The sequence below is a fragment of the Thunnus maccoyii genome, chromosome 1 (assembly GCF_910596095.1).
Source record: "Thunnus maccoyii chromosome 1, fThuMac1.1, whole genome shotgun sequence".
Lineage (NCBI taxonomy): Eukaryota > Metazoa > Chordata > Actinopteri > Scombriformes > Scombridae > Thunnus > Thunnus maccoyii.
Genome location: NC_056533.1, coordinates 8,725,998 through 8,752,183, shown reverse-complemented (window position 1 = coordinate 8,752,183; position 26,186 = coordinate 8,725,998). Strand labels below are relative to the sequence as shown.

General features: G+C 38.5%; 1 protein-coding gene across 1 annotated transcript in view; it reads left to right on the top strand.

The window, feature by feature from the left end:
- Nucleotides 1-20,866, top strand: part of LOC121902742 (solute carrier organic anion transporter family member 3A1-like) — a 30,176-nt gene extending 9,310 nt beyond the window's left edge. The window contains exons 3-10 of the mRNA XM_042420001.1: nt 9,356-9,454; nt 9,741-10,010; nt 10,170-10,334; nt 11,845-12,043; nt 12,695-12,830; nt 13,467-13,639; nt 14,901-14,965; nt 15,280-20,866. Of these exons, the coding sequence (XP_042275935.1) occupies nt 9,356-9,454; nt 9,741-10,010; nt 10,170-10,334; nt 11,845-12,043; nt 12,695-12,830; nt 13,467-13,639; nt 14,901-14,965; nt 15,280-15,656 (1,484 nt within the window). The 3' untranslated portion in view covers nt 15,657-20,866. The remainder of the gene's footprint in view (nt 1-9,355; nt 9,455-9,740; nt 10,011-10,169; nt 10,335-11,844; nt 12,044-12,694; nt 12,831-13,466; nt 13,640-14,900; nt 14,966-15,279) is intronic.
- Nucleotides 20,867-26,186: the final 5,320 nt, after the last annotated feature.

Genomic DNA, 26,186 nt, shown 5'->3' with positions numbered 1-26,186 from the left:
ATACTGCCTGAATGAGAGATTGAGGACACTGGGAATACTCAAGAGCGAACCAGGAAACACTTAACAGTTGTCATGGCAGAGTTCCCCCAGCATGCATCTGTCATGTATCTGTTTTGCCTCAGTACTGCAACCTGTTCTCAAATGTTGTGCAGGCTTTCACTTAGTGTGTGTGTGTGTGTGTGTGTGTGTGTGTGTGTGTGTGTGTGTGTGTGTGTGTGTGTGTGTGTGTGTGTCCTAATCAATGTTTGCAGCAGAGCAGGCAGCAAGCTGGTAAAAAGAAACAGAGACTTTTTTCTTCCAGTCAGCTGGCCATCAGATCATTTGTGCTTGTGCCTTCTGGCAGCTGAGAGGAAAACAAAAATAGATTTAAAATTTGTAGTAATGCAGCAGTGATACACTGCAGCACAAGCAATAATGAGTCAAGCAATAAGAGTCAAGAGCTTGAGACTGACAAACTGGGAAATAGTCTTTGAAACAAGACTGAGAGTCTTGAGACTGAGAGTGTACAGCCAGCAGTGCTTTGGGCTAAATGCTAATGTCAGCATGCTCATATATTTACAGTGACAATGCTAGCATGCTGATGTTAAGCAGGTATACTGTTTACCTGGTCCACGATCTTATACATTTTTTAATTAGCACAATGCACAGCTGAGGCTGATGGGAATGTCATTAGTTTTGCAGGGTTTTTTTGACCTGATGAAAAGTCAGGGGAAAAGTCTAATTAATTCCTTTGGGAATATGAAAGTCTGTATCAAATTTAATGGCAATTTATTCATCCTACTTGTTGAGATATCTCACCAAAAATCAAAAATGTCAACATTATGTTAAGTGCCAGACAAAATAGTCAGGGGATCACCAACATCTGTAGACTTGACCATTAATGTGTGTACAATATTTCATGTGAATCCATCCAGCAGTGGTTGACTGACTGGCTGACCGACCCACATTTACATCCATAGAGCCATGGTGCTAAAAACTGCAGCACCAGTACATGTACAGCGTGTGTGTGTGTGTGTGTGTGTGTGTGTGTGTGTGTGTGTGTATGTGTGCATACTGTATCCATCACAAAATGTGTCACTGTCTATTTGATATTGAAAGTCTTGACCCATGGCTTAGATTATTTTATATACTGTAATACTTTCCTGACTGAAGGGAAAAATTGCATCATACAAAAAGACAAACCTGCTCTTGAGCCCTGTTGACTATAATGTCTGAGCCGGATTGTAATTGGATTATTGATTGCTGTCTACTGCTTGATTGATACTCCAGGCGAAGGCAACTAACCTTCTATTGTATTGCTCACAGAGCCTATAACAGTAAAGCAGCTTTTCAGTTAGAGCATTCATGTACTGTGCCTTTTTTTTACAGTAATGTTGCCCCAAATAGTTTCTTCTTTGCCCCTTAATGGGGTTCAGTATGTGGTGCTGTGTAAATGTTTGTATCTTGCTAATGGAAGAAGTAAATCTTGTTTTGCTACACAGTCTACAGGCTGGTCCTTTGTAAGCACCACAGCAACACTACAGTGTATTGACTCAGGAAACACCTCCAGCTTTACTCAGCTTCCATACATTCACATTTGTTTACTACATTACAAAGGCAGATTTCCCAGGTCCCTGGAGGATGACGCCTTAAGTCTTTGGTGATCTCTTGACTTTTCTACTAGCGCCACCAGCAATTCAAAGTTTTCACATATCCAGTGCAATATCTCAACATCTACAATGGACTGGCACAACATGTACAGACTGGTCCATGGATCCTAAACAATATATCCTAATGACTTTGGTTAAGTTTGGTTTCTAGTGCCACTGTGAGTTTGAAATTTGGGGTTTTTAGTGAAATGCCTCAACAACTTTTGAAGGAATTGCCATGAAATTTGATACAGACATTCATGTCACAAAGAATTATGATGAATATAATGAACTGATGATCATTATACGGTTGTATGTTAAATGCTCATTTAGCTCAACAGCACTGCTATGCCTATACAGCCTCACAGAGTGGCTAACATAGCTGTAGGCTGTTAGTCTTGTTGTTAGTGTGAAGGTTTACATTAGATTTAAAGTACCTCAAACAGAGCTGGACAACAATAGGAATGTTTAAGACCTGCAGCACCATGCTAAATGACATCAACAATACAGCAGAAATAACAGCACAGTAACCTGCAGTAAAGGAGAGTAAAGGAAAAGAGCAGTCCAAGGACCCTGAGGAGACCAGCTCTGCAGCCGTTGGGTCAGCATCTCTCTTCTTTCCTCATATCTTAGCCTCTATTCATCGCTGTAATGCGTGTAATGAAGCGCTGTGAGGCTGAAAGTTGAGTCCACTGCAGCAAAATGTTTTTACTCCAGTGGAGTTATTACTCTTCCTCCGTAGGACAGCAGAGGAAGGAATGGACGCTGACTCAGCACACACTGTCCGTTCAGACCGGCCCAGGTTGTTTTATATGTGCACCTTTTATGAGCACCTTTGTCAGGAAACAAAGTGCCAGTGATCGAACTGTGCCATAATGTGAGTCTGACTGAGAAATTATTCAGGCGCTGTCTGTGTGAGCAGGTAGGAGAGGCCTGTCTCATACAGTGTGACCTTGTCTCTGCTGCATTCATTCCTGCTGGATACAGAACAGACAGCATTAGCATCATGTTAGGCCAGCATCACCTCTCAGTATGTAATCATTTATTTTGGTTTTTCATTAGACAAAATATAACAGTATTAAACATAAAAATGATGAGTATCATAAACACTGACTACATTTTATATTGATTTATGTTGTTATTTGGGGGTTTAGGCTACCCTCCACTACATTCCTGGTTTTAAATATACACTAAGTGATCATAAAAATAGAACTCCCTGTGCATTGTGATCAGGTCTGTAGCTACCATTGAGGTCATGAGTTTACATTACATTAGTACATTCCAGTTCATTCTTCAGTTAAAAACGTACACATGGTTGGTCATTTATAGGCTGATTACAGCATTTTTAGACTTGACTAGTAGACTAGTATATTTTAATGGAACTACTTTAAGGCCAATAAATGAATTAGGTAAGATAAGATGGGAAATGAAACAGATAGGTGGATCATAGATAGATACATAAATAAAGAATTGACCAGAATTTATTTCAGCCGGTGAGAAGAAGGCTTTGAAACAGCATTACAGCATTTAGACCTTCACGCTGGGAAATAAAATTTACAGGAAATATAATGGATCAGTTGACTAAATTAAATAAATATCAACTAAAATATGAAAAATAAAACAAAAAATGTGGAGACCATCTTCTCGATGAGGGGTGTGCATTAGGGGAAAATATCTCGGCTAAAGCCTTGATTGTACTGAAAAACAATACAACTGTCCTGCAACAAATAGTACAATTGTGAAATTTTAGATTTTTGTTGGCAGTGTGTCCAAGATGTGTTATTTAACCATGATATATCTGAGACTGTAGTTTGTGGTAGTGTTGTATATGAGTGCAGTATACTCTAAGATTTTTATCTTTTTTTTGTTTGTTTTGTACATGAGGTGGAACACACAATATATTTATATTATATAATTTTGTCTATAGTGTCATGTGATCTGTCACAGTGGGACAATACAACTCACAACAGCCAAATCTCCAAAGAACAGAATATCTGCAATGTGACAAACATTTGTAGTAATCTTTAATACAAATGCTTTTAATTTAGGAACAAACCCGTCCTCAGTGTAGACTCAGAAATTGTCCTGAATTGGGTCTCATTATGTCAAAACCCTCAGACACTGTTGGGATCCAGCCAAGTTGCAGACCTGTGTATATACAGCATTAAAGCTACCTCTGTCTACAGTCTGACAGTACTTTAAGGAGGAGCTGTCAAATCCTCTCCTAGCTCTCGGCTTAAGTGGAGTGTCTCTACCTGCCATTTCCAAATGGCTGGGTCAGACAGACAAAGACCGAGCTGCCAGAGTTTTACATGGATATCTAAGTTATCTCTCAAGCTCTTAAGTCTTCCCAGAGCTTTTGTACTTTGAAGATGATCCTGTGAATTATACATTTCTCTTATAATTAGTTTCAGTCACCCAGCTTCATGTCACACAAAGTCACTTTGGCACAGACAGCCTTGTGTCAGATTAATGGATTAATTAATTAATGGAATAAGAGCACTGGAAGAAATAAATGGATCTTCCATTAGTTTGTTGTCCAGCGGGACTGTATAACCTTGAGCTTTATCTCATGCTGGTCTTATGTCTAAGTTCATTGCCAGCACTTAGACACAGCCCGACACTCGGAGATTAAATACCGTCAAAAGAGAACAACAAAAGCCTGTTTCTTGGAAGGTTCTTTGGAAATATTTTGGAAACATTTTATAGTGCACAGCATGTACTGTACTTCAACATGTATTTCTAAAATATTGTGGGATTGAGATCTTTATCTTGGATGTCAGATTGCATTCCGCTGAAAGTTTCTCTGCCTTTTTAAGCCTTTTGCATTTTTCTGGTGAGGTTCTTCTTCTAGTGTTACACTGGATTTGATGTTTTTAACCTAAAAAAAGAAACTTTAATTTGTACTTGCTGATCGTTTCTCTGAGTACAGCAGCACAAACATCTGTGACATTCAGTTCATCCTGTCAGCAATCACAAATTAAGAATTTGGTTTCAAAATAAACTTTTTAAAAATGACTGACAGCACAATATTTAACAAATAGATGTAAAGGATAATTTGATATATAGGAAAGTTTATTTTGTATAGACTGCTGTTATTTAATGATGAATTTCATGTAATATTGTTGTTTTATTTTTGCATATACTGTAGGTTATATTGTTTTAAAAAGGGATGTCTTCAAATATTCAGACATTATTTCCCTGCCTTGCTAATCAAGTGTGCTTGCAGGAGTGTTGTGCTCAGCTGAAGACACTGAAAACATCCATAGCTTTCATCCACACTGAGGCAGAGCTGCAATCATTGCAAAGTCAATAGGTCCGTAGAGATTTATATTCTGCCTCTAATGAGTAATAAAAAGTCCAGTGCTGAACAAATCAATTAAAACAATCTTTCTGTAATTCATGTGCTTCAAAACATACATCAAATGCACATCAGGATTCTAATGAAACAATAAATAATCACCTGGATGTCACTGTTGTCAGCTAAAGTTGTCAAATTATAAAACAGCAATTTTTGTGTCCTCATGTTTGTTTTTTTCATTTTTACTAAAATTAAAATCGCATGACATTTCTCAGGATGGATTTGTCGGATTACGATGACTCAAAACTTTTCTATGGTAATTTTAAAAGCAGCCAAGTCAAGCTTAGTTAAATGAATATTACAGCTTTTATATTTGCACAAAATATATTACATAAGGTTTCTGAAGAGGAATTATACAAATCACATGAGCTGTTTTAAAATACATTTTTTTAAATGACAGTACAATTTTTTTTTTCTTATCACTATAGAAAATGAATTCCTGTTTAGACAATTTTAAGCAATTTAACTGTGTTTTAGCACCCCTAACACATAAACTGCCCACTATATTTAATCTCATATAATTAGTAAATTTGAAAGCAAAAATCTTGTAGAGAGCACAATCCATAAATTTAATCACACTCACTCTCACTAAAATTTCAACTCCAAGTCATCTGCCAAATAACTCTTTAAAACTGTTATTATTATAATTACGCAATAATATTTAGAAACATTATTCAGCAGAAATACACTATGCACATTTACTTTCAAATACAAGAGTGAAGAAAACACAATAATCAAACAGTGTATATCATTTTACCTATAAACTAGTTTTACTATATGGTTACCTCACTGCATGCATTCATCCAGCACTGCCAAGAGCCTGCAGTCTTATGCAGTCGTGTCTCCAAGGAAATGGCTTCAAAATGTACCAACTGTTGAGTCCAAACAACAGACTGGCATCAGTCCTGAATGCTTCTCCTGATGGGTGTCTAGCAGCTGTTGCTATAGGATTATGAGCTTTCTGTCTTTTCTCACGGCACCACAAATCTCACTGCTAACTCTCCATCATCATGCGTACTGCTGCTATTGTCATCAGCTGTTTCACTTTGAAAGCCACTCCAGGCTCTCACTGTCGTCCCATGTGGGGGGACACAGTCGAGTTTAGAGAGTATCGAGTTTTGGTGTATAGTGTAGATTAGATTGGCTTGGACCCAACATTTTCTGCTGGTTCACAGCCATGTTTTGTGTGTGTGTGTGTGTGTGTTTGTGTGTATGCCAGCCTCTCTGCATCACATACATTATGGATTAGTTGTGTTGTCCCACGTTTGTCTGTGATTTGACCCCAACAGAAGGCAGAGTTGGACGTAGGAGGTTTCAGATTGGTTGGTGTTTGAGTTGTCCCGGCTGTAACCTCAGACTTCCTCTGTCACCTGACTTCAGCCCCGCCGGCATCAGTGACTCTGCTGAAATGAACATAATGCATCTAACTGACAGATAAAGTCAGAGAGAGCGAGGTTGACTATTGGTCAGAGAGCACATGAGTCTGACTGAGCTGTCACAGTCTAATGTATCTAAGTGCAAGAATAATGTGTGTGAGTATGTACTGTACTACTGTTAGAGGACTATTGTCCTACACTGTCTATCTGTGCTACAGTATGTCTTTAGTTTTTTTTTATATTGTCTGCTCATTGACATTGTCTGACTGTATTTGTCGACCTTCCACTTCCCAAGGATTCAGATATATTTATACACACACACACACACACACACACACACACACACACACACACGTTATATATGGATCCTGATTTAGCAAATCATACTGGGCTACTCTAATGTAAGGACACAAACGTTAAAGGTACCCTGTGGAGTTGTTGACCTCTAGTATCTAGTTTTTACCGGTTTTTTTCGTTATGCGCATGCATGAGTGTGATGCAATACACATTCCTGAAAAATGTGCAAAGACACGTAGTAGTGTGCCAACAATGGCAGTGAAGAAAGAAACAGCAAGTTAGAAATCATGAATGCACAATGCGTGATTTAAAATGTTTGATAAATCAGCTTTGCAAATGTTTTATGAGAAGGAAATGCATTCCATATGTTTGTTAGACCTCAAGGAGACACACAATGCATTTAGGTGATTAAAACAGAATGTAAACAGAACTTTTGTTTGTTTACAAGAAAACTCAAAATTCAGTGTAAAAAAGTGAAAATTATAAAATCTGTATTTTTGCATTCACAGCAAGTTGTATCTAGTTTTATACTAGCAATAATTACTTTCTGTATCGATGATATTATGATCTTGATGATTTAAACAGCAGTATAGTCTACCGCACGTGTACAGCCCAGACTTACATTAACTGCTGATGATAAGTGTATACCTTTTCACAAGAACTAGAAAATAAAATGTGATTTAGTTGGGTTAGAGCTTCTGAGTGATTAGAGTTACTAATTATACTTGTTTAGGTGATTGGACAAAAGGCCGATACTCCTGTCAGATCCAAAATGTGTTTAATAAATATGTCTAATATAAAAAAAAAATCTGAAACAGAACTGGTTTTCCAATGGTGACTGAACTGAAACAGTGTTTCTTTCTGACTTATGAATGTGTTATGGAGTCTTTAACAATAGAAATGCATCGATAACACTGTGAAACATGATATCTCCACTCTGCTGTTGAATGTAACTCTGGTGATCATCACAGCACCGATCACTGCATCTCTCAGAGAGTGAGGAGGGAGCAGCCCTCTCTGCTCTGGGCTCTGTTATTAACAGTGAGGCCACTGGAGCTTGCTCCTATTGTTCCACCTACCACCAGCATGGATAACTGAGTTTCACATCCACACACACACACACACACACACACACACACACACACACACACAGTCCTGTACAGTCTACTGCTGCTTACTGGAAACCTCTCAGCCTCTGGGCCAAAGCACAGCAGCTTTCCATACAAGAGAAAGTCAACCAGAGCCGCTGTATCAGTGGTTCCCCACTGCTCTTACACTAAGAGCCCATTTCCTGCTTGATTATTTATGATCCTGCTGGATAATCTAGTCTTAGATCAATTATGCTGTGCAACCTATGAGCTGCATATTACAGTGACAGTGAATAAATCTGTCAGTGGGAGACATCTGATGAGATTTAAAGTCCCTTGGCATGGGTTGAATACTTAATCTTTCCTTGAATAGAATACATTTGGTCCCCAATCATACAGTGGATTTAACAACAGAGAAGTGCACTCTTTGGTGAGAAGCTCCATCTTACCACATATTTGATAAAAGGACCTGAGAATAAACTCTTTACATTGTTGATACAATGCTGCCCTCTGCTGAGAGTTGAGGTGAAATGCACTTCGTTTGCTAATTTCTAGGTTTCTAGTTTTTTTTTAAGTGTTCTCACAAAATTTATCATCTTTGGTAATCGTTCAAATAACTCAAATAAGAAACTCAGGAAACTGCAGAAATCGAAAGAGTGACTGAAATTAGATTTCTTGGAGTGATAATAGATAATAAAATATGTTGGAAGCCACATATAAATTATATTAAAGTTAAAATATCACAGTCAATTGCAATACTATATAAAGCCAAAGATCATCTAAATCATGCTTCTCTATACACCTTATACTGTTCCTTTATACTCCCATATATAACTTACTGTGTGGAAGTGTGGGGAAATACATATAAAACAAACACTAATCCAATCTTCATCCTTCAAAAAAGAGCCAGAATCGTAAACAAAACTACTTACAGAGAACAAACAAACCCACTTTTATTTAATTAAAAGCACTAAAATTTAAAGATCTGGTTTACTTCAAAACCGCCCAAAATCATGTACAGAGTAAAAAATCAACAATTACCAAACAGTATCCAAGGGCTGTTTCAAATGAGAGAAAGTAAACATGACCTGAGAGGAACTTGTGTCACAATCAAAGGAGTTAATGTGTCGAACAACTGCAGTGAAGAAATGAAAACATGTGGAACACTTATTAAATTAGAGACTATAATATGACTGTAATAATAATAATATATTGAACAGATATGTGACGTTTTGTTTGTTTCAAACCTGATTGATTTGTTCTTGTGTTGTTTGAGTGTTTGAGTGTTTTTGTTTGATTTGATAGAGATGAGTATCATGGACATTGATGGCGGATAGTTGAGGTTTCATGCATGGAGCACCTTATTTAAATTGTTTACTGGGATTTTGATATATATGTTTACTGATGATTTTGTTTGTTTTGTTTTCTTGCTTATATATTTTTATTTTGTTGCTTATTTTTATGTTCAAAATAAAATGAAAATAAAATAAAATAAATAAATACATAACTTAACAACCAAGCTAAGTAAACTGAAATAAAATACTTTAAAAGATGCTCTCTTTTTTGACTGTTGAATTTTTGTTCTTTTGTCTCTCTGTCTTGCAGGTATTTTATTTTCAACATTAGTGTTCGGGCCAGCCTGTGGCTTCATCTTAGGTTCTGTCTGTACCAAAGTTTATGTTGATGCTGTCTTCATCGACACCAGTGAGTATGAATTTGCTTTTTCTTTGTATTTCTTGAGAGCCTTACTCGAATATTGTTATTTCAGTAGTTATATGTGTATTGACCCTATTGGGATAAATAAGAATGATACAATATTATACCACAATAAAAACTATAAAAAAGAGACAACATCCAGAAACATATTAAATTTTGCCTTTATTGTCCGTGTGCACATGACATCTTGTGATGCTGTGTATGTTTTTTTTTTAAATTATGATAGTCTTCATCTCCATTAACAACTGTGAAATTTTCCCCACCTCCTTTCCAGGTAAGCTGGACATCACCCCAGATGACCCTCGCTGGATCGGGGCCTGGTGGGGCGGCTTCCTCCTCTGCGGTGCCTTACTCTTCCTGTCGGCCCTCTTCATGTTCGGCTTCCCCCAGGCGCTGGACGAGCAGGATATGGACGGTGGAGGGGAGAGTGAGCAGGCAATGCTGCCTTCTTCCCTGACCTTGGAGTACCAGGGCTCCAAACCCAACGGGGCCATTCATGGCTTTGATATGAACAGTGGACTCTCAGTGTGTGAACATCTGAGAGGTAAGTGATGAGCGACTGAGTGATGAATAAATAAGATTTGGTTAACGAAATATCTAAAAATTTAACAAATTATCACTTTTGCTGTCCTCTCTTCCTTCCTACCACTTATCCTTATTTTCTACACCTCTTTTTCTCTCCATATTTTCTCCATTGATGCAGTAATCCCCAGGGTAACCAGGCACCTACTCTCTAATCCGGTGTTCAGCTGCATCACGCTGGCAGCCTGTATGGAGATTGCTGTGGTTGCTGGCTTTGCCGCCTTCCTGGGCAAATACTTGGAGCAGCAGTTCAACCTTACCACTTCCTCAGCCAATCAGCTGCTAGGTAGGCGGGTCATTAACTTGTCCAGGTGGAGAATCAGGTTTTTGTTTTACATACAGACGAGTGACAAATTAAAAGTGAAACCAACAGTAAGTGTCTTAATGAGGTGTTGGGCCATCATGTGCCGCCTGAACAGCTTCAACGCACCTTGGCATTGTCTCTACAAGTCTCTGAAACTCTTCTGGAGGGATGAACACTATTCTTCCAAAAGATATTCCCTCATTTGGCGTTTTGATGATGGTGGTGGAGAGCGCTGTCTAACACGTTGGTCCAAAATCTCCCATAAGTGCTCAGTTGGGTTGAGATCTGGTGACTGTGAAGGTCATAGCACATCACATCATTTTCATACTCATCAAACCATTCAGTGACCCCTCGTGCCCTGTGAATTAGGTCATTGTCATCCTGGAAGAGACCACTCTCATCAGGATAGAAATATTTCATCATAGGTTAAAGGTGATGACTCAGAACAACTTTATACTGATTTGCAGTGACCCTTCCCTCTAAGGGGACAAGTGGACCCAAACCATGCCAGCAAAATGCCCCCCACAGCATAACAGAGCCAACGGATCCCATCACTGTAGGGGTCCAGCATTCAGGCCTGTACCGTTTTCTTAGTGCCACACACACACTCACACACTTGTCATGAATATAGTGAAAGATGACTCATCTGACCATATCACTTTTTTCCACATCTCTGTAGACCAGTGCCTGTGTTTTTTTTTACCACTGGACTCTCAAATGTGGATTCATCTTTGTAATGAGGGGTTTATGCACTGCCACCCTGCTATATATATATATATATAGCAGGGTGGCAGTATATATATGTATATATATTTGTCTTTGCTGACACAGTCTGATCACGTCCTGCATTGACATTCTTAGTCACCTGAGGAAGTGTTGCTTTTCTATTTTTCCTTACATATCGCACTAATGAACAAGCATCAAATGTGCGCTGTCAACCACAGTTTCCGAGCCTGTTTACTGATGTCTTTCTCATAGATCTAAATGCAGATGTCACTTTAGTCACTGTTCCTATTAAACACGAACCAGTTGAGCAGTCTTTGTCACTGAAGCTCCTGCCATTCGTGCCCCAACAATCAACCCTCTTTCAAAGTCACTTACATCCTTTCCTTTTGCCATCTTGATACAAAATCAGAATCAACTGGGCCTGCTCAGCATTTCTACATGCGACAGAGCATGATTGGATGTTAATTGCTTAATTGTACCATGCAGTGCACCTTTGTGAAAGCATCTGCATTCGTTCTGTTTCTCCACTTATTTATTCAGGTTTTTCCTTTAATTTGTCACCTGTCTATTGTATATATTTAAAATTTTTGGTAAATTTTCATGTCTTATTTTTATTTTGCCTTCTTTATCTTCCTAATTTAAAGTAGTCAGGTTATCCAAACTAACCAGTGAAGAACTATAATGACTATATTTAAGCAGTACAGAAGCCTCCTCTGCCAGTAAAAATTCCTGAGGAAACTGGACGTCCTTGTCTTTCCCTCTCCAGGTATGACAGCCATCCCCTGTGCCTGTCTGGGAATCTTCCTTGGGGGGCTGCTGGTTAAGAAGTTAAATCTGTCAGCTCTAGGCGCTGTCCGCATGGCCATGCTGGTCAACTTGGTGTCCACTGCGTGCTACGTCTCTTTTCTCTTCTTGGGCTGTGACACCGGGCCTGTCGCTGGGGTTACAGTCGCCTACAGCAATGAGTAAGATTGAACACCCACTAATGTGAATGAGACTTTTCAAGAATTTCTACCAAAGAGCTACATCGACTTTAGTGTTTCTGTTATTTTTCAAAAGTCATTGAATGGCTTGTATGCAGTTTCACAAGAAACATATTCTAGTTGTGAATGACTTGCACTTCAAATATGCCAAATGCTAAAAATATGCTAATGTTCTTAAAATAGGAGCTGCTCCCATGTTGTCAAAACAGAATCTGTGAGAGATTTCTTGAACAATATTGCAACTTGTTTCTTGTTTAGATATAGCTTTTAATCACTTGTGTTTTCCACCATTTCTCTGTACTGTAATATCTGGTCCACAGTAAAATCTGGTTCATGTGTCATCAGCAATGCTTTATATCTGTAATATAGTGTCTCAGATGACACATAACAGATCTAACCACAAGTATTTCACCTCTGTTGTTATGCAATTGACCCCTGTCAGAAAACACTTGCTTTGACATAACAACTGATGACAGTGTCATTAGTGCATCACAGTTGGAAATTTTAGCACATAGTCTACATAGTCAAATTGTCTACAGAAATTTTTGACCTGGTTATTTCAATATGATGTGAATGCAACATAATGCACATAAACTATACCCTTCCTAAAATGACCTTTGACCTCTTCTGCAGGACATTGCATTCCTGGCAGCGACCTGAGTCTCCGTGCATCAATAACTGTAACTGCTACACAGCATCAGTGAGCCCTGTCTGTGGTTCCAATGGAGTCACCTACCTCTCAGCCTGCTTTGCGGGCTGCACCAAACCAGTGAGTGGAGACCAACTGAGTTGAATAAGAAACATACATATACAGACAGTACCAGTCAAAAGTTTGGACACACCTTACCGTTCTCTTGAGTCAGAATGTGTGTCATAAACTTTTGACTGGTACTGTACATACAGTGCACTCTCTCTGTGGTAGGACAGTGACACTTTTTTGTTGTTTTGGTTATGTACTACAACACTTTTAGATTTGAAAGGAAGCAATAACTATAATGTGAATGGTGACTCTCAGCTTTATTTTGAGACTCTTTACATCCATGTCAGATGAACCCTGTAGAAATTTTAACCATTTTTACAAATAGTCCCACAATTTTAGTGAAAATGTGTGACTGTCTTGATACTAAAAGACTGCACTGTACATTCATATATTCCAGATGTGCATTGAAACTCACAAAAGATGCCGCTAAGATGATATAGAGATTACACACTTATCTCTGTGTTTACCAGAAGCAGTAAAATAAAAGTCTACAAGATTTTTAAAGTAAAGCAGTGAAGAAGTTTGTTGCATTCTGTTCTCATTTCCCATATTTTATTCAATTTTTTGTCGTCACACAATGACTTTGTGTTTCAGTGACTCTATCCACCACTAATATAACTAATATCTCATCTGTCTTTGTGTCAGAACCTGACCAGCTGTACCTGTATATCCAGCACCAGTGAAGATGCGGTGGCTTTACCAGGGAAGTGTCCTAGTCCAGGTTGTCAGCAGGCCTTCCTCACCTTCCTATGTGTTATCTGTGTGTGCAGCATGATCGGAGCAATGGCCCAGACACCCTCCGTCATCATCCTCATCAGGTAAGAACCCTGTCTGTTATACATGAACTGCCCACAAGAGGGAGCTGTTGACATTTATAGCTGATGAAGGGCAAAATGACACAGTTGCTTCAGTGGTTTGGTAGAGCAGTGATGTGTCCTGGAGACACTGCTGCAGAGAAAAACTGACACACAGGACAGCATTATGTCAGATATCATGACAAGTATCAACTAAGGCACAGAACATATGGATATCACCCAACATTAAGACAGTAAGCTGCTCATATTTGTCTGTGTATTAAAGGTAATTATGGTTTATTACACTTTGGGTTATATTTTGGTAGTTCATTCCTGATGGTAAAATAACATACCACTAAGGGACTGTATGAAAGTAACTGGGGTGAGGAGGGGGGCTGAATCTTTATATTTTGTTTTATAAGAGCAAGACCCTCCCCAGCATTATTAATATTTTCTTTTGACCCTCCCCTTGACTTAGGAAAAAAACCACAATACCCTCTCCCTAATATCTCAAAAGAATAATAATAATAATAATAACAATAATAATAATAATAATAAATGTAACAAAATTTCATTCACCCTCTACTTTTGAATAAATAGCGGCTCAATAGACGGTTATTACAGCCACTGAATTTGTGAGTGGCTCTCCGGCTGCTGACTCTTTCACTCCACCCCAGATTCCAAGTAATAAAGATAAATATAGATTAGATTAGATGATATGTAATGTGATGTGTGAAAGAGATCTGAATGTCCGTCATAAACCAATTGCATGATGCCTGAATCGCATAACCGAATCAATTCTGAAAAGCAGCAACATTGCTTAAAAGAAGTGCAAGAAAAGAGCAAACAGACAAACGGGTCCCAGCTGATCAAAGACTTCCTGGTTCAAGTTTGAGCTGCCGTATGGCAAAATAATGGCCAAAGCTACAAAAATATGAGGCAAGTCGTTACAAACTGTAGTTATCCTTTAATCTTGGGGTCATCTTGGGGTCGTCTTAGGGTATACAGCTCTGTGGTCTCCAGCTTGCTTGAATCCCTAACTCATGCTTAGAAAGTTTATTTGTATAGCACATTTCAACAACGAGGCAATTCAAAGTGCTTTACATAGAACATAAAAGGCATCAAGACAGAATGTAAAAGCAACACAGGTAAAAAGACATTTAAATACAATTAAAAAGTGTTAAATTTGGATATTAATGTAATATTTTGCTCTGCATATTCAACCAGATGGTCAGTGGCTCAGATGCAGTAATCAGATTACACATTGTTGTTTCTTTGTTTTCAGAACTGTAAGTCCAGAGCTTAAATCTTACGCCCTTGGAGTTCTTTTCCTGCTCCTGAGACTGATCGGTAAGAAATTTTCCTCCTGCATACTTTACTATCTGTCTATCTTACTATCTTATATTTAGAGAAGAACAATCCTTTGTTCTTCATTTGTGGTGGTATACCCTCTGTAAAATGTCTCACACTGCTGTGTTTGTGCTATCCGCCGGCTGTTGCCCTGTTCTTTTGCTCTTTGATGTAAATGTCAGAGCAATTTTTCCCCTTGGTTGAAGTGAATTTCATCAGTCTGTCTGTGTGGATATAAAGGCAACCTGAACTCAAACTGTTACTCTTTTTGACCTTTCGACCTGCTGTCTGTCCACAATGCCATCCTGCCCCAGGCTTCATCCCTCCCCCTCTGATCTTCGGTATGGGCATCGACTCCACCTGCCTGTTCTGGAGCTCCGTCTGCGGCGAGAAGGGAGCCTGCATGCTGTATGACAACGTGGCTTACAGGCATCTGTATGTCAGCATCGCCATCGTCCTCAAGTCATCAGCTTTCGTCCTTTACACCACCACATGGCAGTGTTTGAGAAAGAACTACAGGAAATACATTAAGAACAGCGAGGGTTACCTCACACCCACTGAACTCTTTGCCTCTAATGTGACTCTGGACAATTTGGGCAAGGAGATCACCCAGAACCCAGTCAACAGGACAAAGTTCATATACAACCTGGAGGACCACGAGATGTGTGACAACATGGAGTCAGTTTTATAGTGGCGGTCTGCACTGGGACTGCAGACTGGAGCTGAGGCTCTTAATGTGCAACTGACCTGATGTGCGATGTTTCTTTGGTGTCCTATCGATTCAGAAGATTGTCCTCAGTAAGGGTCTTATCTTCCTCTCACCCAAAACATGATAGATATTAAAAAAAATTGAAGAGATCTTTTCCAAAATGCTCTATATCCACATTGCACTAAATGTTTTATTTTTATTTTTTACTAAAATATAGATGATCTGGTCCATTTTGTCAGACAAAATTATAACCCAACTTTTTTCTGTAGTTTTGGGTGTTTCTTCCTTTATTTGACAGCAGATTACGGATTGACAGCGAACATGAGGAAGGACAAAGGTCCCCCGCTAAACTTTTAACAAGACACGTCACAGTTATGTGTTATGTTGCAGTCCAGTAATCCATCAGTATGCCTCTGAAACAGCTCTAGGTCATCAAAAGCTTTGGTAAAATTTTGGTCGTATTAGGTTTATATTTACTGTAAGACCAAAGCTAATGTGAAAAGCAGAAATCTGAAATTTAGTTTATGCATTAGCTTTATCAGTTTATTTTCCTTCTGAAGGAAGCTTTTCTCAGGTCCAGTTGACAGATAGAGATGATGACAGTTTACATGGTTGTAAATTATTAGATTATGCATTATTATAGATTATGGTTGGAGCACTTTTACAGACGTAAAGAACGTACAGCTGTAGTGCAACTGGGGCCTTTCCTCATTAGAGGAGAGTCATTATTATCACTAATAGTTGACCCTATTGTAGACTTATCAACAGACTTATGTGTTCCCTTATTCCACCTTGTTTGTATTTCAGTTTTTGTTCAAGACTTGATTTTTAACTCTGTGCACAAAAACTACAGTTTTCTTTAACTCTAATCGTAGTGACTCAGACTAGTGGTGGAAAAATTGATAAGTGGCTAGTTTCCTAAATAAATCCTAAATAGGTTTGTTCATTTAATATCTTGTAAGGCTTACCCAGAAATTAGATTAAAAACAATAGTTTAGGTCTGAAACTAATGATTATTTTTATTATTGATTATCTGCAGATTATTTTCTTGATTCATCAGTTAATTGTTTTATCAGTAAAATGTCAGAGAATAGTGAAAATTGTCCTTCACAATTTCCCAGAGCAAAACGTGACATATTCATATAACTTGTTTTGTATGTCCAAAACCCAAAAAATACTCTTATTATTATTATATAAGACAATGAAAAGCATAAAATCTTCACATTTTAGAATCTGGAACTAGCATTTATCAGTTGTCAAATTAGATGCCAATTACACTAACTGGTTAATTGACGAAATGTTACATCAGTATAAAATTCAACAGTGACTTTTTGATTTTTGATTTTGTGCCACTAGTTATTTAGTAAGAGAAGATTAATTTTTTTCTGGAAGGGTGGATATCCCATTTTGGAACTAAACTCTTCAGTTTGAGTTGATGTGAAAGATGTTGCACATTCAGATTTCAGACTAATAAGAAACAGAGTCTTTCAGTGTAATTGGCCCCTTCTTGTCCTAGAGATGTCTGTTCAAGGTAGAGGAGTGATGAGCCAACATGTAATAATTTTCCCTTTAATGTGTCATTGTGTGGAGTTTTGTTATGAATGCCGGACGAGAGTCTGAGACCAATTTTCTGTTTCAGAGCCACAGAACAGTTTTTTTCAGACCTTTTTGTTGATATTCAATATTTTTCTCTAAGATTTATAGAAATTAGATAAATTATTAGCAACTATCAACAGCAAAATATTTTAAAAAGTCCTCTCTTTAGCTGATGATCTGACCCAAAGCAACTATAACTGAGGAAGTTCAGTGTCTTACATGAGTGTCTCTCTAACTCCTGATTTGACTGTACCACCATTATAATTCTGCCAGGAACACTCATGTCAATGGCAAATGGAGATGGAAATAGACTTTGACTTGGTGGTGTAATTCTACTCTTGGGGATGCCCCCTGCAGCAGTAATGCATGGAATACACAGCAACATGATAAATAACAAGCAGGGAGCACTGCAAATAAGACTCTACAGTGTACTTGTATGAACAGTAGTAATGCCAAAGCAGGTTGGAGGCTGTGGGGGAGGAGGCCTTCACCAATAGCATCAGTAACGGCAGCAAAGCTCACATCACACATACAGCCTGAGGGTGTGAAGGCATTTAGTCGGCGAAGGTATTTAAGTAGAACGCCAAGTCAATGCAGTGAGACGTGATGATTGTGGTGGGCTAGCTGTCAGCAGACACAGCATAGCATGACGCACAGTGTCCAGCCAGAATTAGTTCATTTAAAAGCATGCTGGTAATGCATGCAATTATAAAAGAAATATTCAGTATGTCACTAGGTTGCACAGACTCTGTGGTTTGGTGGCCATGATAGTGGTTAAATACACATTTAACTCAAATGGCCTCCAAATTCTATTTTTGACCATGGAAAAGCTTTATAATGCATACTGCATTGTGATGTTGACAATTTTTTAAAATACTCAGCCGACTCATAATCACTCACACTGCAGTGATTGTCTAAATACGGATTTAATTTATTTTATTTTTTTTGTCAAAGGAATTCGATAGGATTCTGATTTCTGGCATATCCAGTTTATATAGAGTATATTGTTTTTCCTGGCTTACTTTGTAAGTATTTAATATGTTTTGCATCAAAAATATGGACATTTGTCCAGCTACTCACCATCTCAATAGATTTCATCTCCAAATTTTTTATCCCTTTGAGGTTTGGGAGTGGGGATTAAAGGAGTAGTTTGACATTTTGGGAAATACACGTATTCACTGCCTTGCTGAGACTTAATCGAAAAGATTGATACCACTCACATGTCTGTCCGTAAATATTTAGCTGGAGCTAGGAGGCATTCAGCGATGGAATGAGTCTTGTCGTCATGGTGAGGTTAACAGTCAACCAACTGAGACTCCAGAAAGTTACTGCGATCAGCCAAGAAATAGCCTGATTTATAATGCCATCGTAAAAACACAATTTGTCGCTTTACACTTTGGTTTTTGTACAGATTAAACAAGTTAAATATAATGTGTTGATTTGTGAGCTTTACAAGTGTTGGTAGTCAGGTTTCATTACCTTCAGGCAGAGCCAGGTTAACTGTCTCCCCCTTTTTCCAGTCTTAATGCTAAACTGAGCGAACCATCTCCTGGCTCCAGGCACATATTTACAGGACTGATGCGAGAGTGGTATTGATTTTCTCATCTAACTCAGCAAGAAAGTGAATAAACATGTTTTCCAAAATATCAAACTATTTTATTTTAGTTAGCTAAAGCCACCTACTATCCTTCCAGTTCCATGATTTTGTTCATGTTTCAAATTCATGTTTTATGAGTCATTTTAAATAGTAGATGCTATTTTGGGTCCACACTACTTGATGTATTTAGTTAAGCAACTCAATGAACCAATAGTATAATTTAAATTCTACACTGATGCTTCTTCAGTATTATAAATAATAAAGAGAATATTATATCAAATGGGGAGAGAAAGTTAGAGAAAGTTTGGACCTATATTCACTACAGAGCCATGCCAAACCAGACCAGTCTAGACTGGTGTTTGCTTGGTTTGCAGTGAACTAAGAGTATAAATACTGATTTTTAGCGATTTAACCTTTTTTTGGGCACTGATGAGAGATTCAAGCTCAAAATGTGACTGCCCCTGATGAGAAGATACATTCAGAACAGCCACACCTAAATCTGAGATGTACAAACGAGTGAAAAGGAAACTTCCCGGTTTCTAAAAGGAGGAGGGTGATAACTACCTTTACCAGCTGTCCACCATCTCCTCCTGAACAACCCACAACAGGTGGCGTTGTCTTTGATATTTGTAACGTCCAGTGTGTCATAGTGCTGGCTCGGTCTCCTCTGTACATAATAGTGCCATACAAGTGCCAAAGTGACACCATAGAAGTGTTGTGTAACGTCCTGCGGAGAACTTTGTCTCAACACGCTGGAGCTCAGAGCAGATCCTCCAGCTGTATGTAGCCTCTCTGTGATATCCCTCCACTTACTGTCACCATATCATACAAAGTGTCCCAAAAACATATTGCCTATAAAATATTGTATATTGGTCTAGAAAACAGTATTATTTAGGATGTAATAACTGTTAATATGTAGGACTTTTCTACTAGTGAAGGTATTGTCTAATTTAGATTAATCTCTCTTTCCATCGGTGGCAAAGCTGATAACTGTTTGTTGCTTTGGTCCAAATAAAAACAATACTTTGCTTGAAATAAGTGGCACCAATGTTAAGCTATAGCCTGACATTGTACAGTAGATAAGGTTGACTGTAAAAAAAAAAAAAAAATCAGCCAAACTTCACCGATAGCAGTCCTGCACCTGTGCCTGGATAAGCTCTACTCTGAGACTTTCTGTTGGGAGCCTACGTTGTGCCATATCAACCTGTGCACTGTAACATTCAACACTCGCGAAGAAGAAGCCAACATATTCTAGGTCTGTCTAATGCGCTGCCAAGTGTGACAGCGCGTGCTTGACCTTGTATTCACCTGCGGCGACAGGACTGTTTCTTTTGGCACCTAAATGTGCTTGAGATGTTTTGCCTTGTGATGAGAAAATAACTTTTGAGCATAAATGTTTTTTTTTACATCCTATTTTTCTCATTATTCTCTTTTGATGACCTTGCCTTGTTGTAACAGCAGGTTGACTTTTATAGAGGATCTATAATAATGACAGAAGTATTGACATATGAAGAGTTTACTGCCAAAATATTACAATTCTGGGCAAAAAAAAACAGTCCTGATGTTTATCATTCAAGAGACATTTTACAAATAAGTACAGTTATCCTGTAAATAAGTCCATAATTTGTTTTACCTTTTTGTTGCTATTAATCGTTTCTTTTGGAAAGTCACTTTTTGTAAATGAAAGACGTTATTTTGGAAGGAAACTCTTCATATGCAGATAGATAATTCTTTGGTTTGAACCTTTAGGCAGCATGTTGCCTTGGACTAAAGTGAAACCATGTGCTAACCATGTTAGTGAAGGTTTTAGAGTGATGTGTTAGCTTATGTTGTTGATGGTATTCAGTGTGTTGGTTTCATGGCTCTTTGCAGGGGACCTTTCAGAAGGAAAAGGGCATTGAAATAAGAAAATATCACCTATATTTTCAAAGCATCACTAAAGATTTTTAGATATGCTCTATTGCTTCTTTGGATTTGTTTTCTTTCTTTTTTCTTTAAAGTACATGAATTTATATTTAAAAGCTTTATGTTCTGTATATTTCTTGGAAAAGATTACATGATTGTATGTTTATTGTAAATACATTAAATATACTATTTTTGTTTTTAATATGACCCCTTTTGCCTGATTATTATCAACCAAAGAGCCCACAAACCTAAGATGATTTCCCCTGATGGTCAATATGAGGTGGTTTGCACACCATTGAGACATCAACTGAATCACATCAACTGTTCATCCACCAAACATCTGCATCCCTAAACCAACCAGAAATATTTTTCACCAGATTATGTTTACATATCTAAATGGTGTGAGCGGAACAAGGACAAAGGTATACAGACATGCTAGCATCTGTCTGAGGCTTCACTAAGGCAATACTTGAGCTAAATGCTAACATCGTGCCCACAATTACACAGCTAACATGCTGATGTTTAGCAGATGTAATGTTTAACATGTTCACCATGCAAGTTAATATTTGGTAATTAGAACTGACCACAAAGTAAAGTCAAGGCTGATGGGAATGTGGTTAGTTTTGCAGGTATTTGGTCATAAACCAAAGTACTGGACAAATTAAAAATGTGACCTGATGATAGCATTAGATGAAAGACTGACATCACCTAAGTCATTGCAGTTCTCCCTGAGGGGATGAACTGTTATGGTAATCCATCCAATAGCCAAGTTGTCGAGACATTTCACTCGCACAAATGTGAACCACATAGTGGTGCTAGAGAAAAATTCAGGGGATCATCAAAGTCATTAGGACACATCCTCTGGGGACCATGAGTGTTGTACAAGACCTATTTCACAAGATAATTTAGAATCGCTACCTGCTGGTGGCACTAGAGGAAATGTTGGGATCACCAAAGTCATTAAGAATAAACCTCTGGGGACCATGAGTGTTGTACAATATTTGTTGGCAATTCATTCAATAGTTGTTGAGATATATCAATCTGAAGAAAAGCGGTGGACCAATAGACTGACGTTGCCATACATAGATTCATGCAACTAGCACAGCTAAAAACATGCTAGACACAGTTAGATCTACCTGGGAGTTGAGACCCCACAAGGGATCACATGATAAATACGATGGCTTGTGATTAACAAGATAGGAAAGAAGAAAAAAATACATTTCTGGCTAACGTTTTTTTTTTTTTTTTTTTTTTTGCAGGTCCCTTAATATTATACTAATTTCCTGGAAATATTCTGAGTAATTTGCAGGTATGTGACAGTTAATTTTTAGGACATTTTCCAGAAAGGGGGATGGTGCAATTTGGTACAAATTATAAGAAAAATGTAAAAAGTGTTAAGCTGGTTTAGTTGGTAAGTACCCAACCCATTATTGAGAAGATTATCTGAAAATTAGTAGGAAACGATGGGACCCATAAAATAAAGTGTTCCCATTTCTACTACACCACATTATGTACATTTTTTCAGACTTCTCTCAAATCTTTTTATCTTGTAAAATATCAGACAATTTATTTCCTCAGGACTGTAAAAAGCAATAGAATGAAACTTGAAGTGCTTACATCTTAAAATACATATGCAATGCGTCGCTGGGGGTCACTAGTAGTAACTGGTTGACTACAAAGGGTCACAAGCCAAAAAGGTTGGAAAAAAATGACCTAAATGATATGAAGAATACAAGATATCCATTTTTATCTGTTTAGACATTTTTTAATGCACAGACAGTATGATGTAGTTTGCTATATAAACATGTAAAACCATGCTTGTGATAAAAGGCTCTATTCACTTGGTCAGTGCTCGGTCAGATAGGGTGAAGGGTCACATTTTCTTTTCCTGTCTAAACACACTGATAGAAGAAGATAAATCCTGACATTACTTTAATCGAAATGCGCTTGTGCTTTGCCATGATCTAATTTCCTGTCATCCAAGCCCTCTGGTTGTCCATGGGCCTCTTGTCCCCGCAGCGCTACAACAGCCAGTGCAGATAATAGCCAGGGTTATGGATTGACCGGTAAATCACCTTGTACCTCTGCTTTGAGGGAGCAATGTACGTGTTCGGGGGCCAGGTTGTGGCATTGCTTTATGCGAGAGCCCGGGCTGAGAGCTCTCCTGTTTCTCGAGTGCAGACGGGGTCTTGCCGGGGCCACGGTGCAGTGAAATGGAAAGCATGCCATTCCCTGTTCCGCTTGATGCCGAGTGACTGTGAGAGGTTGTGTCATGTTCCTTGGCTATTGACTCAATGACTTGGGACCTCACGACAAAAGCCTGAACCCGTGCGGGTTCTCTACGTGCTGACAGAGAAATGTGTCTTCCACTTGTCTTCACATTGACCCGAGGACTCTGCTGGACTGACGTGTCCACATCCTCAAAGTCTCACCTCCTGAACCCTGAAATAACCTTTCTGCGACCTCGCCTGTCTCTCCCGCTCTGTTGGCTGTGGGTCTGGCTGCTATCGAAACAATTCACTGAACTTGTGTTTTTTTTTACTGATAGCTATGGATTACCTGTCTGTGGCAGTCAACCCGTTCAGCTTCCGCTACATGGATGACATGGCTGAGAATCCATCCTTATGTGCAGAATATTATTCCCTGTCAGAGCGGGTTGAAAAGTCAAGGCACAGAGTAAGCACAGGCCATTAGCTGGTACTGAAATGACAGCACAAAGAGCCAGACCTTCATGGCTGCCTCTACACTCAGGTTCATCCAAAAGACAAAATCACCATATGCCCTTTATTTGTTGGAAAAATTAGGATATCTGGATATCTGCGAATAAATGATGACGTATTCTGCTTTACATTGTATGCAAAAGGATCATTCTGCATATTTGACTAATGCCTTGTCTAGTGATGTGGCTCAGACAGCTGACCTGATTTATTGCAAGGTTCCCCACATTGTTAAAAAACAATCTCTGACTCAGTGACAACGGCCCAATTATCCCTTTCATGCAGAAAAGGTCCATATACAAAAGAGGCTGTGAATTGCAAATCCAGTTGCAGTCTGTCCTTGCTCTCCTCTAATCTAATAATGTGATCCATCATTTCAGCAGCGACGGCTCTACACCCCAGGCACAGAAAAGAATCCCACAGAGGATTAGTATCAAGATGTTTGCATATCCATGTATGCAGTCCTGAGAGGCTTTTTAAAAAAAAAAAATCACAAAAACATATCTATAAAAACGTGTTGCTTCATTCCTTTGCATTTCCTGTGGTCAAGCCGTTAAAAAGACTTACTTGTTTATATCTTTGCAGTGTTTTTTTTCATACATGTGCTGTGAGGTGTTTGCACAGAAACTATTATTGATCAGCACTAACCTTCCAAACATGCACTTGACATCCATAACCAGCTGAAACCTTCAAGAAAACTACAGCAGCACTGTTTTCACACAGAATAAAAAACCTGTAAAACTCTGTTTCCTGCTCAGCAGCGGCGCTGTTGGTTGAGGGATGGTCCTGTTGCAGAATCATCCATTACCCTGATGAGCCCGCAGCCCCTGAGCTATGACAGCACAGCCACACGATGAGCGAGACAGCCGACTGCCACTATTTGTTCCGCTAAAGCATTCATCACACTAATTACCCATGGTGCCAAGCAGTTCCTGTAGCCCGGTGAAGCTTTGGCAGCTCGTTTGGAGCAGAGGTGAGGTGGGGAAACCTCAGATGAGTCTAAACAGGAGGCTGTCCTCTTTTTCTGGCTTTCCCGCACATAATTAACTCAGCACTCCAGCAACTTGACAAATTGGAATGATGAATCTGGCCTCTATGAATAGATACAAATACATGATCAATCAAAATACCGGACAGTGTTCTCAGTCTGAGGAAATGTGCTGCTGTGAAGGACAAAAGAAGTGTCTTTGCTTTGAATGACATTTGGTCCTCTGGTTGAAAAGTGAGAGGGAGGGTTTGTGTCTTTGTTGTGCTTTCGCTGCAAAAATGTGGAGGCAAGTCAGAGCTAAGAGGGTGGAGCAGAGAAAAGCAGTTGCGAAATCTCACAATGTCAAATTAAAACCATTATTGCCGTCTTCAATATTTGCTTGTTTAAGGGACTACACCCAAAACCTGCCCCTCCTCCTGTTGGAAAACTTTAACTGCTTCCTAACTGTAGACAGATGCAAAGAGACAGTCCCTCTGAATCACAGTCATTTAGTCCACCTGACCTTGAAAAGCACCAAGAGAGTATGTTTTTTGAATTCCTGTGTCATTCACACAAGCCTCAGACTGTCTGTGTCCCTCCTGGCCTTCGCACAGCCGTCTGAACCGATGTAACACCCAGTACATCACAACATCCCAGCATCACCTCCCTGCAGTGGCCATAGATCAACAGACCAAGGACAAGGAAAACTTTCTTGAGACACCAAATCCTGGCTGCTACACCCGCTTCACACTCACATTTAGAGAGTTTCACTACCAAGCAGGGCAGCAAAAAACACTGGAGTAGCCTAAATGTAACACTGGAAGATAGGTCACTGGAACCTATGATCCATAATTAAAGTGAATAACACTGTAAAATAAAAGCACAAACATATACTTCAATATGTTTAATTAATGCATGAATAAATGTAGGATGTATCTTGAATTCCTGTTGTTCACCTTTAATATATGATCAAGTCACTACGACTTTATCAATTAATCATTGTGAATTCAGTTACTTCATACATTTATTGACTGACCACCCAATTAGAAAGAGTGTAAACACTGTCTGTAGGTATAAAATTAAAGAATGATAAAGCCTGATTACATTGCCAACTCTAATAACTGTGATGATAAATGGAACACGCCTTCAGCTATTTCTTTGCAATAAACTATGTGTCATTTTGAAAAATTTGGATGACATTTGACTGCATATATTCATGCATCAATCATCATGACTCATGCATTAGTTAGGCATTACTTAAGTATAGTCCTATGGTGTGTATCTTTATATAAGTGTTAAAATTATTATTTGAATTCCACATGAGCATTATTTAAAGTTTGCAATGATTATTTGTTATTTTCACCATCAAATCACCAAACTCTTAAATATTAAGAGTCTATCTCAAAGCTACCCTACTTAACTGATAAGCTAACTAAGCTATAAAGTTACTTAGTTATGGCAACAGTTCATCTCTATCTACAGTAATATTAGCTGGTTAGCTAATGTTAGCAGGCAATAAAGCAGAGCAATTTGATTATAATAGCAGATACATAAATGTACTCAAAGTGTAAATGTTATGTGAAATAGTTATTTAGTTATATCAATTTTTGAAGTACACAGATATAAATAATACTTTACATATCAAATGTAAATTGTCATGCTGTGTGAAATAATGTAGGTGAATGGTGATGTGAATGTGGTCCAGAGTAAATACTAAATATACTCAAAAA